The 17,720-nt window shown below is 40.5% G+C and overlaps 1 protein-coding gene across 2 annotated transcripts in view; it reads left to right on the top strand.

The window, feature by feature from the left end:
- Nucleotides 1–17,720, top strand: part of LOC126174799 (juvenile hormone esterase-like) — a 257,536-nt gene that overhangs the window by 75,360 nt on the left and 164,456 nt on the right. For both annotated transcript variants that reach the window (XM_049921171.1, XM_049921170.1), the window contains exon 8: nt 11,176–11,317. In XM_049921171.1, coding sequence (XP_049777128.1) covers nt 11,176–11,317 — 142 coding nt within the window. The remainder of the gene's footprint in view (nt 1–11,175; nt 11,318–17,720) is intronic.

The following is a 17,720-nucleotide window of genomic DNA, read 5'->3' as shown; positions in this document are numbered from 1 at the left end:
TGAATTTTAGTGTAGGAGTGATATAGGGTTTGTAGGATCTGACTGCCTTTCCAAATGTTACTTGATGAGTTTGTAGGTCTTAGTATTTTTTTTGTATCTTCATTGTCGTCTCGTCGTATTATGATTCTCCCCATGCTTTTCCATTGTGTATTAGTGTCGTGACATATGAAATGTCTGTGCTGCACGTTGTCATCCTGAAGTCCAGCCTGGTTGCAACCTGCATTTCCAGTGTGGCGTTAGTCTTCATGTTGTTGTTATTGCCCAAAGTGCTTTCTCAACATGTCTGTATCCTCTCCGTCAAGTATATTGCTAAGTCCGGTTAACAATTCTTTAATACACGGAAGGGGTGGCAGTTCATCCCCGCTTGCAGAATTTTCCCATTCTATGCTGTTTTCCCAGGCTATGTAGCGTAATTCAAATGTATCTGGTACTGACTCTTTATCGGAAATTTTCGTAAGTCCCTGTTTGTTTGAATTTTGGCTATTTTCAATTTTTTTTCTAATTTTGATCTAGCTACTTCCAAAACATGAATGTCCTTTTTTGATTGTTTTAATGAATGGACGTCAGTTTGCCTAACCTCTTCCGGATCTTCCCGTCAATCTTTACGTTTTTCAGGATTTGGTGGCCTAAGATCTACTTCTGGTTTCCCTTTCCTGTGTTGTTCTCGTTTCTGTGGACCGTAATTTCCTCGGTAATTATTCGCGCCCTGGTCTCGCCAGTTGCTGTTTCTAACATCGTGACCTCTTGACCGTTGGCATTTTGATTCCTAAACCCATATCCGTCACTGTATGAGTGTCCATTACCGTTGCTATTTCGGTACCAATTATTCTGGTTATCGTTTCTATGCCAATTGTCTCCATTGCGCCACTGTCCTTGTCTGTTAAATTGCCTGAAATTATTGGTGTTAGGATTACGATTATTATTATTGGAATATTCGTTCCTAGTCCTCTCCTTTTGCTGTTCCCTTTCTTTTCTTTTTTCTTTCACCTCGTCTTCTTTAAACAAAAATTCGAGTTCCCTTAAAACCTCTTTGATTTCTTTGGTATTTTCATTTTTTCCTACTGTCGCCTGTTGATACTTTACCGGTAACTTCATTCTACATAGACGTATCAGCTCTCCGTTACTGTATGGTTTGTCTAGGCATTGATTCTTTTTGTCCATTGCATCAAAGAATTTTACCACGCTTTTCTCTCCTGAGTTTTCATATGGTGTCATCTGAAGTAACTCGTATTTAATTTTGTTTTGCGCCTCCTTAGACCAATATCTTTCGAGAAATGCTGTTCTGAACTGTAGGTAAGACGTACAGGTAGCCGTGATCTTTTGCGTCACCTCTGCTACTGTCCCTGACATGTGTGCACAAATGGAGTTTGTGAGCTACGCTCCAGTGGTTTGGTAAGTCTACTTGAAACTAATCGATGAATGTGCGTGCATGCAAACTACCCCCTTCTTCCTTGAAATTTTGAAATTTTCTAAATGTAAGAAAGTGGTCTGTTTCATATCTACTCATAAAATCGGTTTGTGGCTGATTCAATGACTCAAATAATCTGCCACTGCTTGTGTCGTCGTGTTTATTCTCTGGTAATCTACTGCCTGTTTGCCTATTCTCAATTTCCTGACTCATATCCGCGTCATATCGTATCATTGGTGAACAAAAGTGTTGTTCGTGTGTTTCTACTCTCGTCGTTCGCGATTAGTACCTGTGCTGCTATTATGTTGTGTCATTGGATTTACTGGTTCAGTTGACTGTCTTTCGACTGTTATCGGCTGAATGTATGTGTTCCGTTTTTCTAGATACTGTGCCTGGTCCTGTGGCATGTCATGTATTACTTTAATCGGGGTTTTCTGTTTCGATTTCTGCGCAAGTGTAACGTATAGCCTTGGTTCTACTTGAACTTTCTTAGACGGCGCGTGTTCGTGTACTGAATTAATGCTTGACGTGCCAGTTGTTTCGCTACAGGTCCGTCTCGATCTTTTCAAAAAATGGTTCAAATGGCTCTGAGCACTATGGGACTTAACATCTGTGGTCATCAGTCCCCTAGAACTTAGAACTACTTAAACCTAACTAACCTAAGGACATCACACACATCCATGCCCGAGGCAGGATTCGAACCTGCGACCGTAGTAGTCCCGCGGTTCCGGACTGAGCGCCTAGAACCGCTAGACCACCGCGGCCGGCCTCTCGATCTTTTTTTCGATAGCTTGTATCAACTCTGTTCGAAGTTTTCAAATTGATTTTTGTTTTTAAGTTCTATTTTATTGATCCGCTGAACACATTTATTCAGTGCAACCTTTGCGACCTTGCTTTGAATTGCTTGTTCTTCCGAAATTTATGTTGCTGTTCGAGTGGCTTTTTTCATAAAACGTTCCACCTTTTTGTCAACATTTACGATGTCCAATTGGACCTTGTCCATGTCAGTGCGTAATGTCTGCTGACCTTGTGTTAGTACTTGAATTCTTTCTCTAGATTCTTTCGCGTCTTTGTTTATCTGAGTGATCTATCAATTCCCTTCTTCGATCTGGATTTTGGCCTGTTGGATCTTTGTCTTAATAGCCTGATTATTCTTTTTCAATTCCTGATACTGTTTTGTCATCTGTGTATTCTGTTTTAATATCTATGTATTAATATCCTGATTCTGTTTCGTCATACAAGCGTTCATTTTTTTGTAACATCTCCATGATCGCGTCCTGTCCTGTAACACTACCTTCTGCTGAACTATCTATTTTCGATCTAATGTTTTCTACTCGGTCAATTAAGTCGTTTACTGGGCTACGCTGTGGCGTTTCTAAGTTTGATAACTGCAATAACGCGTGCTGTCTGTGTTGAGGACTAGTTGCGTTTGTCATTGAACCATAACGTGGCGCAAACAACTACGCATTCTGCCATCTCTGTTGTGTACGTCTTGTGTTTGCAGGTACAGTTGCTTCTGTTACGGAATCTTTTCGTGGTGCTCGTAACTCCGCAAAATTGTGTGTCTGTTGTTGGGGCATATTTAGAATGTGTACGTTAGGTTCGACGTATTCTAAATGTTCCCCATCTTCCTCACTGTCTACTTCTCTTTGAACGTTAGCTAACTGCCGATTCATTGACTGTATTGGCGCATATTCTGTCCCTGAATATGCGGCAAACAAACGAGTTTCCTGTGCTCGTTTCGCTTCTAATCATTGCCATTTCCTACATGGGCTGTCTATTTCTGGCTCAGAATGTGCCCTACCTGCAATTTCATATTCTGGAAATTCGATGTTCTCGTCCCTTCGATTCCCATCTGTCTGATCTGTCTCAATTTTATCCCAGTCAAACTAAGCCTGCTGATTCTGCAGCTCCCTGACTGTCCTATTCTCAGATTCACCGTCTGTCCTATTCTCAGGTTCACCTTCTGTCCTATTATCAATAAGCTCGTTTACTTGCTGTCTATCTGGTTGATTCTCCCCCATCTTGTCTACTTGCTGTCTCTCACGTAACCTTTTGGCTTGTGCTCTCGTTAATTTGGAGATTCTTTCAACACACCACAACCCTATCTACAAAACTGTACGACCGCATACCAGTTGGTTGAACCAACAACAACAACAACATCGTGACTTCTCTGCTAAAGTTCTGTCTGCTCTGCCACAGTCTCCAATCTCCACCTGTGCGCTTGCAAAGGGAGAAAAATGTTATTTCTTAATTCTAACTTACATGATGCTGCGTCACACTGCGTCTCTGCATCACTCTGCGTCTGTGCCTATCACCTGAAAATCCTATGCCCTAACAGCTACACAAAAATCGTAAAAAAATGCAACATTTTCTAACACAATAGCACACGCCCTTTTCCCTACAATTCTGCTTTCTTCACTACCTGTATCTATTCTGATCCCAATCTATGCAAATAGCTATTTAATACCTGAAAGAAAGTTCTCCTCCCCATGAACCATATTTTAGATTACGTAGTAATAGGCTGCACAAATCAATTATAGAATTGTTATTCTTCATATTATTGCTCCATGGACCTTGCCGTTGGTGGGGAGGCTTGCGTGCCTCAACGATACAGATAGCCGTACCGTAGGTGCAACCACAACGGAGGGATATCTGTTGAGAGGCCAGACAAACGTGTGGTTCCTGAAGAGGGGCAACAGCCTTTTCAGTAGCTGCAGGGGCAACAGTCTGGATGATTGACTGATCTGGCGTTGTAACACTAGCCAAAATGGCCTTGCTGTTCTGGTACTGCGAACGGCTGAAAGCAAGGGGAAACTACAGCCGTAATTTTTCCCGAGGGCATGCAGCTTTACTGTAGTAGCATGGAGAGCTGCATCAAACCAGTCTCAGGACTGAAGACCACAACAACAACAAGAAAGTTCTTCAAAGTGCTACTGCTGCGACTTGCCGTACCTAACTATCCTGACACTTTCCTATCCTGGTAGCTTACCTACGAGGTGCATTCAAGTTCTAAGGCCTCCGATTATTTTTCTAATTAACTACTCACCCGAAATCGATGAAACTGGCGTTACTTCTCGACGTAATCGCCCTGCAGACGTACACATTTTTCACAACGCTGACGCCATGATTCCATGGCAGCGGCGAAGGCTTCTTTAGGAGTCTGTTTTGACCACTGGAAAATCGCTAAGGCAATAGCAGCATGGCTGGTGAATGTGCGGCCACGGAGAGTGTCTTTCATTGTTGGAAAAAGCCAAAAGTCACTAGGAGCCAGGTCAGGTGAGTAGGGAGCATGAGGAATCACTTCAAAGTTGTTATCACGAAGAAACTGTTGCGTAACGTTAGCTCGATGTGCGGGTGCATTGTCTTGGTGAAACAGCACACGCGCAGCCCTTCCTAGACGTTTTTCTTGCAGTGCAGGAAGGAATTTGTTCTTCAAAACATTTTCGTAGGATGCACCTGTTACCGTAGTGCCCTTTGGAACGCAATGGGTAAGGATTACGCCCTCGCTGTCCCAGAACATGGACACCATCACTTTTTCAGCACTGGCGGTTACCCGAAATTTTTTTGGTGGCGGTGAATTTGTGTGTTACCATTGAGCTGACTGGCGCTTTGTTTCTGGATTGAAAAATGGCATCCACGTCTCATCCATTGTCACAACCGACAAAAAGAAAGTCCCATTCATGCTGTCGTTGTGCGTCAACATTGCTTGGCAACATGCCACATGGGCAGCCATGTGGCCATCCGTCAGCATTCGTGGCACCCACCTGGATGACACTTTTCGCATTTTCAGGTCGTCATGCAGGATTGTGTGCACAGAACCCACAGAAATGCCAATTCTGGAGGCGATCTGTTCAACAGTCATTCAGCGATCCCCCAAAACAATTCTCTCCACTTTCTCGATCATGTCGTCAGACCGGCTTGTGCGAGCCCGAGGTTGTTTCGGTTTGTTGTCACATGATGTTCTGATTTCATTAAACTGTCGCACCCACGAACGCACTTTCGACACATCCATAACTCCATCACCACATGTCTCCTTCAACTGTCGATGATTTTCAATTGGTTTCACACCACGCAAATTCAGAAAACGAATGATTGCACGCTGTTCAAGTAAGGAAAACGTCGCCATTTTAAGTATTTAAAACAGTTCTCATTTTCGCTGCTGGCAGTAAAATTCCATCTGTCATACGGTGCTGCCATCTCTGGGACGTATTGACAATGAACGCGGCCTCATTTTAAAACAATGCACATGTTTCTATCTCTTTCCAGTCTGGAGAAAAAAAATCGGAGGCCACAGAACTTGAATGCACCTTGAATTTTACCTATCCTGGCAGGGTCGCCATTTTCTGTGGTGAATGTGTGGGTGCTATTCTGTCATTCTGTGCAACGGATTAATCTGAGATGTACCCTTTACCCTGTGGCTCCTGCAAGATGCAATTTCCACCCCCACACTACTACAGAAGTCAGACAGACGCTCCTGACGTTCTAAAGAGAAATGCCTGAAAAACTTTCAGCAATAAATATCTTCTGGAGTCGTCCACTGTAAGGAAATGACACAAAAATTCACAAAATTTCTTACGTAACTAGTGGGATACTTGGGTACTGGAGTAGTGCTAGTTAGTGTAAGGAAAACATAAAACTAACGAAAATTATTATTTTTTTGCAAATATTCTGAGAAATCACAATACCACTTTTAGTTATGAACTGAACAAGTCATTTCCGGGTTCTTTTTGGAATGTGAAATTACTTCTTGAGGATAGGATTCGCTAATGAAATTTCTATAGAAAGTTCAAGACTGTTATTGACTTGGCAGAATGGCTGATAGCCGTGCCTACTCAACTTGAATAATTATCCATTAGAATGTTGCTAGGTACGGTCGAGGCTGTCACGTGTCAAATGCAGTGAAGAGTTCTGCTGTTTTGGAAACATGGGGCACGCAAGAGCTTTAGCACACAATACCATAAGCTGTGATAACTGCTGTATGTGCCGCTTGCTGCTGACAAATAAGATAACTCTCGTTCTATCTGGATTGACCTTCGCCAATCAAACTCTCCCTACACATTGATGAAGTCAAGGATTCCTATTCGCCCCTAGTCTAAGTATTGGCGTGTTACACTGGTAAGATAACCAGTCCATCGTGATGCCACTCAAAAATTCGCTCGCAGGCGTTTAATTATAACTCTGTCCGTTCACACCGCACAGTAAGTGTGGCGGCCAACACAGTGGACAACGCTTAATTACAAGGACTCAATATAGAGTTGCACTCCGATTCGCTCTCAACAGAGGTGCTCTCCCAGTGAAGTACTGAGGAGAGACTTGTTCCTTGCTCTTTGAGTACATGTATTAGCACACACACTCTCGTTGCATGTTCTGGCTCCAAGAGCGACAACGGAATGGCTCCTCTCCACGCCAGACGTGAAGGGGTATATCTTTCGGTATCTTCCATTACTCGTTCAGCTCAAGGCATCAGGAATATCATCTGCTAATTAGCATTGCTCTTCTAAAACGGGAGAATGACGTTTCATTTAAGACGACCTATCCTGAAATCTGTAGCATCGGCGATGGCGTTTGCTGTCTTCTTGTGAAAACCTCTGAAACTGTGTGCTATGTTTGTAAAGAATGCGTAGGCTGGGCACTCCCACACAATGTAGCGGAATTTGCTTTTAAGCCAAACACGGGGTCGTTCTCCCTTTCACTCGGGCAAACGCTGTCTGCTCTGCGAGCAGTCGCCGGCTGATGTAGATAGGTTGACTCGTCCTCTGAAGGGACCAGCCTGCTGGCATGCGGTTTGCCTCTCCCGCACTAGTTCTTTTGTGACTGTCATGTCTTGAATGTGTCTGTGTATGCGAGCCTCGAGTATTTCAACCTCATTGCGCATGTGCGATTTACTTGTTATTTGCTTATTGTGTACATGAATTCACACAACATTGACTTTATCTTATCGAGTTTGGTTCGAATGAAGCTTCTTGATGTGAGGAATATGATTGTGAGGGCGGAATATGTAAGCAATAAAGGTCAGGAGACCACGTCGTCTTACAACTATTCATGCAATTCAGCATGTCTTGAAATGATTCCTTACTTTGATCAAGAACAGAAATCTCGCTAGTGAATGTGGTTATGGTATTTTAACACTAACTGATAGTGCAGTGCACTTACTGCACTCCACTACAAGTGCCTGGACTTAAACTGGAAAAATTTGAACTAGATAGCCATAGAACGAGTAAATACTGCTTTGAGGAAAGAGGTGGAGTGGTGTGTCAGAATGCTTAGCTTTGGAGAGTGGGCGGCAAACGGTATGGGATTTTGGATGGCGTTCAGCTGTATGCATTCATTGGTAGACCATTTGCCTCGAACCCAAGGGTCTTATATTACTGATAGCGATAATATAACATGCTGGAAAGAACATCCTGATTAAAATATCATTTGTAACTTACAGCTCTGACACTGAGCTGCTGTGACCTTTTCACAATCTTGAGCCCTGGCATCAACTCACAGTTTTTTGAGAACTACCTCTTCACATGTTCGTAAACCCTTCAACGGGAGTCTTTATCACGTCCTTGTAGAGTTATCCAGATAGCAACACTCAAAGAGATAACAAGTCCATCCTCAATACGAATACAATCTCGAATGAATCGTTGCACAATGTTTTTAGGTTTACCCACTTCACTCAGAAAGCTGACATGGCTGTGGTCAGAAGTCGTTGCAAGTCTTTCTGTTACACTTTTGGAAAATATCACTGTTTTCGTGTTAGTTATAGATTCATTACTCGATTTTCATCGCTACTTACTTCTTTTGAACACCATCGTGTATCACTGATTTGACGCGTATACGTGAAAAAAAAAATTGAAGACGGTTTGTAACACAACCCTTACTATCTCATGGAGGAAGTCGTGGTGACACCCCTGTTACTATTGTTATTGATTTGGCAGCTGGATCATTGGCAGTCGTTATGTTCTTATTGATCTTTGCTCAATGTCTCCTCAACTGTCCTTTCAGTACCTCTGCGTATTATAGTAATCAATAGTTTAGCAGTATAAGACCCAAGCTGATTATATGAAGCGTTCGCCTACATATAGCGTTCCAGTTCAGATATGTCTTGAAGCGATAATCGTAATCGTCAATCATAAATACGTATCCATCTCATCCAAGCATGCTTTGTAATCACATCTAATTAGCTTCCATTAGATCACCTCTGACTTTCCTTGTCTCTTACGAACCAGAAAAGAACTTATCTTTTCTTACATGGTCACACTGACTTGACGCACAGCTTGTTTGAAACATACTTAACAAACAGATTGCAAAACATTATGCTGAATTATTCAAAAAACTTTGGAAGGGCAGAAAATTTTAGTGCGTGGGAGGGAAAATATCACAAAGGGTGTCCCACAGGGTTCAATCCTGGACATTTGCCTTTCCTTTTGTGTATATAAATGAACTTCCACTTAATATTCAACAAGCAGAATTGCTACTTTTTGTAGACGATACTAGTGTTATAGTAAATACATTAGAGACAAAGCAGTAGAAGGGATGATAAATGGTATTTTCGTAAGAGTTATAAAGTGGTTCTCAGAAAATGGACTGTCCTAAAATATTGAGGACTCACACTGTATTGATTTCTGTACAACAAATAAATTAATACGAACAACTGATGTAGTATGTGAACAAGAGTCAGTAAATAGGGTTGAATTCTCCAAACTTTTGGGCGTACTTATTGATGAAAACTTGACGTGGAAGAAGCATGATACTGAGCTTCTCAAACAGTTCAGCTACTTTCACTCTTAGTATAACTGTTAAGTTTGGAAACAAATGAATCAGCCTCTTGACGTATTTTGCGTATTTCTACTCAGTAATGTCTAATGGAATATTTTTCGGGGGTAACTCATCACATATAAAGATAGCATTGATTACACAAAAGCGAGCAGTGGTGTTCATCCACGGACTTCATGTAGGTACATCTTCAAAGAGGTAGGCATTTTTTCTGCGCCGTCATAAGACATGTATCCGCTAAGGGTATTCGTTATAAATAATTCTTCTCGATTTGAGATGAACAGTGATGTCCATACCTATAACACTAGAGGGAAAAACGACTTTTACTACCAATAATTAAAGCTGTCAGTGGCTTAATAAGGAGTTCAGTATGAAGCAGCAAAAATTTTTTATCATTGGCCCAATATCATGAGAGGTAGCAAAGGAAATTTTAAAACCATTTCTTCTGGACAACTCCTATTACTCCACTGACGAATTTCTGCTTCAAAACTGATAGGTAGGTTTTTTTTAAAAAAAATCTTTGTTAAGTGTAGACGCATGAGCAAGACTACAATAATAACGTGTTCATTAATTAATCATGTATATCTATCCCGTAAATCGACTCGTTCCACACAGTTTCGATGAAAGAGTCTTTGAAATGATCCGTGGAACATGTACGAGAGGCGTTCAATACGTAATGCAATACGTTTCTTTTTTGAAAGCAGTTTGGTTTTATTCAGGATTCCAGTACTTGTATTATTCCCCAATATATCGGCTACAAAACCCTATTTTTAAACATTATCTCCATTCAATGCGACGGCCTTACGCCATTTTACTGGGAAGGCCTCTATACCGCCATGAAACCATTAATGGTAGATGTCGGAACCTGCATCAATAACCTGTCCATCATCCAAGTACTGCCTCCTGGAGAGTGCAATTTTCATTGGACCAAATAGATGGACTTGGGAAGATGCGAGATACGGCTGTAGGGTGTAACAGGAAGAAGAGTCCAAGGACGTTTTCTGAGCTACTCACTGGTGCGCAGACTTGTGTGAAGCCTTGCTTCGTCATGCCAAAGAACTTAGTTTGCGTTTTTGTGATGACGAACATGTTGAAGTCATTTCTCAGATTCCTGAGGGTGGCACAATACATTTCAGAGATGATCGTTGCACCATGAAGGAGGACATCGAACAGAATTTTGCTTTTGTTCGCTGCCAGATCTAAGCAGACGTTCAGCAAGAGCCTATGAATATCTGCGGTGCTTTGGTTTTCCTCTAAAAGAAACTCAATGACAGCTCTCTGCTTGGAACGCACCTCCGTTACAGACGCCATTTTGAAAGATACTTACATCGTCGCCACCTATCAGAATTTCGTGAAACTGTAGGGGTTGAAGCGGGAACATTACTCATTTTCCCATAACAAATTCCATATCTTCTCAACCGAATTCTACCGAGAAAAAAGTGTTCCATTACTTATTGAACGACCCTCGTAACAAACTAAGGTACATCTGCCTTGACATATATTCCGCTCGCCTTCATTTAATTTTCATTTCTATTATCTACTTCAGTAATTCCTTACCCAATTCACTCGTTTTGCCGTAAACGTTTTCTTTTCAGGCATCCTTGTTACCAAAAGTGCTTCAGGCTGTATTTACCCGATTGCTTATTGTTTTATCCATTTAGTCGTACTCTTCAACTAAATACAAAAACTCATTATTAGAAAAAATACAGCAACTTCCTACATTTTGTACAGCTTTATTTATGCTAATACACGCATAAGGCTTTCACGTATCTACAACTGACGTAACGAATTCTTCGTCGATATAACGCCTTGACATGCTGCATTTTAAACGCTGTTCCTGTCTTTTGTTCTGCTTTTTGTGACATCTTTTTCCACCTTGATCTGCTCAGCATAAACACTTTTCGGGTCACTAATGCGGCACCGCATTCTCCATGTTATCAAATAATTAGTATTATCATTTCTTTAATTGACGTTGTGTCTAATGGCATTTTTTGTCCTAGTTTTTCTCAGATTCCGTTTTCATCTGGCCCGCAGTCGACGCTGTCGGGAGATACAAAGACAGAGCGCCAGTGTATTTCTACTTGTTTTCGTATAAGGGGAAGTACAGTTTCACAGATTTAGCTGGAAGCGACGAAATCTCAGGTAAGACAAGATTAGAGTATCACATATTCTGCAATTAATGTAATGACAAATGATTATTATGTGGTATATTTCGAGTTCCATCATATTTGTGTAGAATGGGCTGTAAATGTTTGTTTGGTTCAATTGCTATTAGTATATCGAGAAATATTGTTAAATGTAAATACGTTGTTGTTGTGGTCTTCAATCCAAAGGCTGGTTTGATGCAGCTCCCCGAGCTACTCTACCCTAAGCAAGCCTCTTCATTTCCGAGTAGCTACTGCAACCTACATCCTTCTGAATGTAAATATAGATACAAAATTGTGAAAACTTTTATCCTGTACAAATTAGATTTAAGAAAGCAAGCCTCTTCATTTCCGAGTAGCTACTGCAACCTACATCCTTCTGAATGTAAATATAGATACAAAATTGTGAAAACTTTTATCCTGTACAAATTAGATTTAAGAAAGTAATGCAGCTTGTTAATATAGGGATTAGGCGTCTACCTTTTTCGTCTTCACAATATTTCTGTCGTTCGTTCCCTTGGTCAGCCTGTGTCTCTTCTTCCTTTCGGCTTGCAGTTTTGGACACTCTTTCATAGTCTTTCTTCTCTCATTCTGCTTATACATGTTGTTTCCACCTATTTCTGTACTCACTTAATTCTTCATTTTGCATTAAATCTTTTCTTATGCAGCCCATCACCCTCCATATGAGCCCCATATCTGCTACTTGCATTTTTCTGTCTTCCTTCACTTTATTTATCCAACTCTCACTTCCACGCAACGTTAATGGTATCGCCATACTTTCATACAGATTAATTTCTGTATTTTTTCGGGTTTTTTGTCCTCTTTATTGTTCCATTTTTTATTCATTTTGTCAACACACTGATAATTTTAGATTTTTTAATCACCTGTTCAGTTATTTTGTTGTTCATTTCTGTTTTCGACCACAGTGGGTATTTACTTTGAAAGATCGCAACTCTAATCTTATGTAATGAAATTTTAAAATCATGTTCTGTACATATTTTGTTTGATTGATATATTGCTATTTGGAAGTCACCTTCACTTGTTTGTACTCTTTGTCATCTGCAAATGCAATTGGACTTACGTGAGTATGTTTACGTAGTTTAATTCCAGGATAACCACCTGAATTCTGATTTTTAAGAAGGTAGTCAGATGTTAAAAAGAGTGGATGAAAGAGAACACCTTTGTATCATTCCCTAATTAATTTTTGTCTTACACGTCCTTTCCTCCCCTGTATTTATAATATTTTTATTCCAAGATATAAGCTTTTGATAACCCTTGTATGGTGAGTAGCTACTGTCTCATTATTGCTATCAACACTATGGAAAGTTTTTTCTAAATTTAGAGAGGCAGTATGAGTTTCAAGATTAAATTCTCTTTGTTTTCTATGAATCCTTTTGTTGTAGAATTACTGACACTACACGAACGTTCTTTTCTAAATCGAATTTGATCTCCTTGAAGAAGTGCCTCAGCTGGAGCTGTTATTCTGTTGTTCAAGATTTTTTGAGTAGACTTTGTTAGCGAAGTGCATTGTGCCGGAATTGCCGCCTGCGAGTGTCCACGTATCTAGCCCTGATGACACTTTCAGACGTCACTCCAACCCCGACGTGAGGAAATCGAAAACAAAAAATATAGATGCGATAAATTGGTAATAATTCATGGAGAGGCGCCGTAGATCTCAATTTAACCTCTCTGAAGATAAAATTTCTTTGAAACACTGTAGGAGCAATTCCGAAAACAATCAGCACTCGTGTACCTGATCGAATTGGTAAATAAGCTTTCCATTATAATATCACGATCCCATGGATCTTTTTGAGTTAAGCTCATAAATAATTATAGAGATCATCAACACATCACAAACAAATATATCGTACAAATTACTATTAACGAAAATTTGACTTGACAGTCGTATGCTACCGCGTAAAACTGACACCTCGTAACTCGTTACACAGATAATAACAACGTTGCACTTTGTCTTAAATTATTTCAGTTAATTAATCCCAACTCTTAATTACAGCAGTTACGCATTCCAAAATGTATAAAAGATTCTGCATTTAACTATTGTTATAAAGCAGTTGACGTCTCAGTCCAAATATGTATTTTTTACAATGGAAATACATCTGCATCTACAAGGGTACTCTGTAAATGACGTTTAAGTGCCTGGCAGAGGGTTCATCGAACCACCTTCACAGTTCTCTATTATTCCAATCTCGTACAGCACGCGGGAAGAACCTATATCTTTCCGTGCGAGCTCTCATTTCCCTCATTTTATTATGGTGATCGTTTCTCCTATGTAGGTCGGCGTCAACAAAGTATTTTCGCATTCGGAGGAGAAAGTGATTGAAATTTCGTGAGAAGATTCCGCCGCAACGAAAAACGCCTTTGTTTTGATGATGTCCACCCCAAATCCTGTATCATTCCAGTGACACTCTCTCCTCTATTTCGCTATAATACAAAACGTGCTGCCCTTCTTTGAACTTTTTCGATGTACTCCGTAAATCCTGTCTGGTAAGGATCCCAAACCGCGCAGCAGTATTCTAAAAGAGGACGGTCATGCGTCGTGTAGTAGGTAGTCTCTTTAGTAGATCTATTACATATTCAGTTAGTCTTCCCATGACAATTTCTATGTGTTACTTCAAATTTGAATTGTTGGTAATTGTAATTCCTAGGCATTCCGTTGAATTTACGGCCTTCAGATTTGACTCATTCAACATTTTGTTGAATTTACGGCCTTCACATTTGACTGGTTTATCTCGTAACCGATGTTTAACGGATTCCTCTTAGCAATCATGTGAATGACCTCACACTTTTCGAAATGGGTCAACTGCCAATTTGCGCCCCATACAGATATCTTCTCTAAATCATTTTGCAATTTTTTTTTGATCTTCTGAACGCTTTACTAGTCGATAAACGACAGCGTCATCTGCAAACAACCTAAGACGGCTGCTGTGATTGTCTCCCAAATCGTTATGTAGATAAGAAAAACAAAGGGCCCATAACACTACCTTGGGTGTGGAGGTAAAAAAAGAAGGGAGGTGGCACTACAGACTGTACGTTGTTTTGATGCTAGATTGAGCGGGGCCTGCCGCCATTTTAAGTAGCCCAAAACACTAGCAGACTACTGTTTACGGTTGCATCTTGTTTATTATTTCTGCCACGTGGGCGTTACATGTTTTAAATACTACAAATTATAGAGCTTACATGAATAACATAGTGTCAGAAAGGCAGTTTCGAACGTATTTCTGTTCTTGAGTGTGTATTTGCTCTAGTAATACAACACATTTGGCTTCGTTAACTTGTTTTGTGCTGCTATATTTCGAATAACCTGCAACAGAAGGAGGTGATGTGAAAAGCTTGCTTTCGTAATCTATTTAATTTCAATTTTACTGTAATTTAATCGATAGCAAATAAAACTGGAACTCCGAAACCAATGCTTGCTTGCTTACTGGTATCGGTACTGCTTCTTGTTTGTTACATTTTCGGCTTTCAACTCGTATGCAAAATATTTTTAGTGTTCACGCTCGCATGTTCTTTGCTAGCCAATAAGCGTGTGCAGTGAGGAAAGAAGGAAGCATGTTGTCGTATCTTGTGCATGTCGAAAAAGTGAATGATTATTGAAATGTCAAAGAAACAGAACTGTGTAGAGGAATATCTCTATGGAGAATAGAGTTCTTGTTTTATTAGATTGTCAGCGCATTAGTCTCACTGTAATTAACCCATCTTCTCAATTAGAAATCTTGCTTATGATGAATCATTCAGTGTTTGGCCAATAGTAGCAACTCACAGGGTAAAAGAACGATATAATTTTTTAATCATCTTCCAGCATAATGGAGTGCTATAAATATGATTAAGGGAATGTCCTCAAACGCGTTAGATCCGTTATTTTGGTTTAACATGTAAGTGGGTAACTTTTTAGTAATGATAGCCTAAACTGTATAAGATGCAGACCTACCTTTCCAACAGTAGCCTGTTTGCTTCTTTTTCCGCAATATTTCTCGCCAATAACTCTGTCACCTTTTCAGTCACTATATACTGGCATAATTTTTTGTTTATAAAATGCCTCCACGCTGATCGTTTATTAGTTTTTACGTTTTTTATTAAAGAGAGACAGATGTTAGTGTGTAATTCATACCCATCTCCATTTACACGTTCAGTACTAGTTAATCTTCCGCGGAATAGGAGGAGTTAAGAAAGAGGAACGTTTTCAGTTTAGTTTCAAATTTTACTTGGCTGTGTGTCAGGCGTTTTATGTTGTTGTTGTAGTATTCAGTCCTAAGACTGGTTTGATGCAGCTCTCCATGCTACTCTATCCTGTGCAAACTTCTTCATCTCCCAGTACCTACTGCAACCTACATCCCTCTGAATCTGCTTAGTGTATTCATCTCTTGGTCTCCCTCTACGATTTTTACCCTCCACGCTGCCCTCTAATACTAAATAAATAGCAAAACTCCTTTACTACTTTAAGTGTCTCATTTCCTAATCTAACTCCCGCAGCATCACCCGACTTAATCCGACTACATTCCATTATCCTCGTTTTGCTTTTGTTGATGTTTATCTTATATCCTTCTTTCAAGACAATATCCATTCCGTTCAACTGCTCTTCCAAGCCCTTTGTTGTCTCTGACAGAAATACAATGTCATCAGCGAACCTCAAAGTTTTTATTTCTTATCCATGTAAGGACTTGTAAGCAACAGAAGTTTACTAGTATCAAACACGCCTTAATCTGAGGAAGAAATTTATGAGAATGTACGTCTCTAACAAAGCATTGTATGGTAGAGAAATATGGGCTGTGGGGATAACGGAACAGAAGGGAATCGGAGCGTTTGTGACGTGGTGTTGCACAAGAATGTTGAAAATCGGCTGGACTGATAAGATAAGAAATAAGTATGTTCTTCGCAGAGTCGGCGAAAAAAGGACCTTATGGAGAACAAGAAGAAGGGACAGGATGACAGGACATGACTTTAGGCATCAGGAAATACCATCCGTGGTACTTGAACTGTAGAGGCTTTAAGCTGTAGGTGAAAGCAGAGATTGGAATTGGAATACAGCCAGTAAATAACTGAGGACATAAATTGGAAGTCAGAAAAATATTAAAAAAAAACAAAAAAAGGAAAAAGTATCCTCTGTGGGGTGTGATGTTTGGTTTGTGGGGCGCTCAACGGCGTGGTTATCAGCGCCCGTACCATTTCCCAACCTTTGCTCAGTCCAATTTCGCCACTTTCCTGGATGATGATGAAATGATGAGGACAACACAAACACCCAGTCATCTCGAGGCAGGTGAAAATCCCTGACCCCGCCGGGAATCGAACCCGGGACCCCGTGCTCGGGAAGCGAGAACGCTACCGCGAGACCACGAGCGGCGGACAAGTATCCTCTGTGATGTTCTCCCGCTGACTAACCGATTTCGTGAGGAAGCGCGCTGTTCTTGTGATCTTCTTTGAATGTTTTCCGTCATTTTCGTCAACCGAAGTTGGTTAAGTGTCACAAGACATCTCTTCCTTCAATGCTTGCTCAATATACAGATTGAATAACATCGGGAAGAGGCTACAACCCTGTCTCACTCCCTTCCCAACCACTGCTTCCCTTTTATGTCCCTCGACTCTTATAACTGCCATCTGGTTTCTGTACAAATTGTAAATAGCCTTTCGTTCCCTGTATTTTACCCCTGCCACCTTCAGAATTTGAAAGAGAGTATTCCAGTCAACATTGTCAAAAGCTTTCTCTAAGTCTACAAATGCTAGAAACGTAGGTTTGCCTTTCCTTAATCTAGCTTCTAAGATAAGTCGTAGGGTCAGTGGTGCCTCACGTGTTCCAATATTTCAATGGAATCCAAACTAATCTTCCCCGAGGTCGGCTTCTACCAGTTTTTCCATTTGTCTGTAAAGAATTTGCGTTAGTATTTTGCAGCTGTGACTTATTAAACTGAAAGTTCGGTAATTTTCACATCTGTCAACACCTGCTCTCTTTGGGATTGGAATTATTATATTCTTCTTGAAGTCTGGGGGTATTTCGCCTGTCTCATACATCTTGCACACCAGATGGTAGAGTTTTGTCAGGACTGGCTCTCCCAAGGCTGTCAGTAGTTCTAATGAAGTATTGTCTACTCCTGGGGTCATGTTTCGGCTTAGATCTTTCAGTGCTCTGTCAAACTCTTCACGCAGTATCATATCTCCCATTTCATCTTCATCTACATCCTCTTCCATTTCCATAATATTGTCCTCAAGTACATCACCCTTGTAACGACCCTCTGTATACTCCTTCCACCTTTCTGCTTTCCCTTCTTTGCTTAGAACTGGGTTTCCATCTGAGCTCTTGATATTCATATAAGTGGTTCTCTTTTTCCAAAGTTCTCTTTAATTTCCCTGTAGGCAGTATCTGTCTTATCCTTAGTGAGATAAGCCTC

This window comes from Schistocerca cancellata, chromosome 3 (genome assembly GCF_023864275.1).
Source record: "Schistocerca cancellata isolate TAMUIC-IGC-003103 chromosome 3, iqSchCanc2.1, whole genome shotgun sequence".
NCBI lineage: Eukaryota > Metazoa > Arthropoda > Insecta > Orthoptera > Acrididae > Schistocerca > Schistocerca cancellata.
This window is presented reverse-complemented; position numbering and strand designations above follow the sequence as displayed.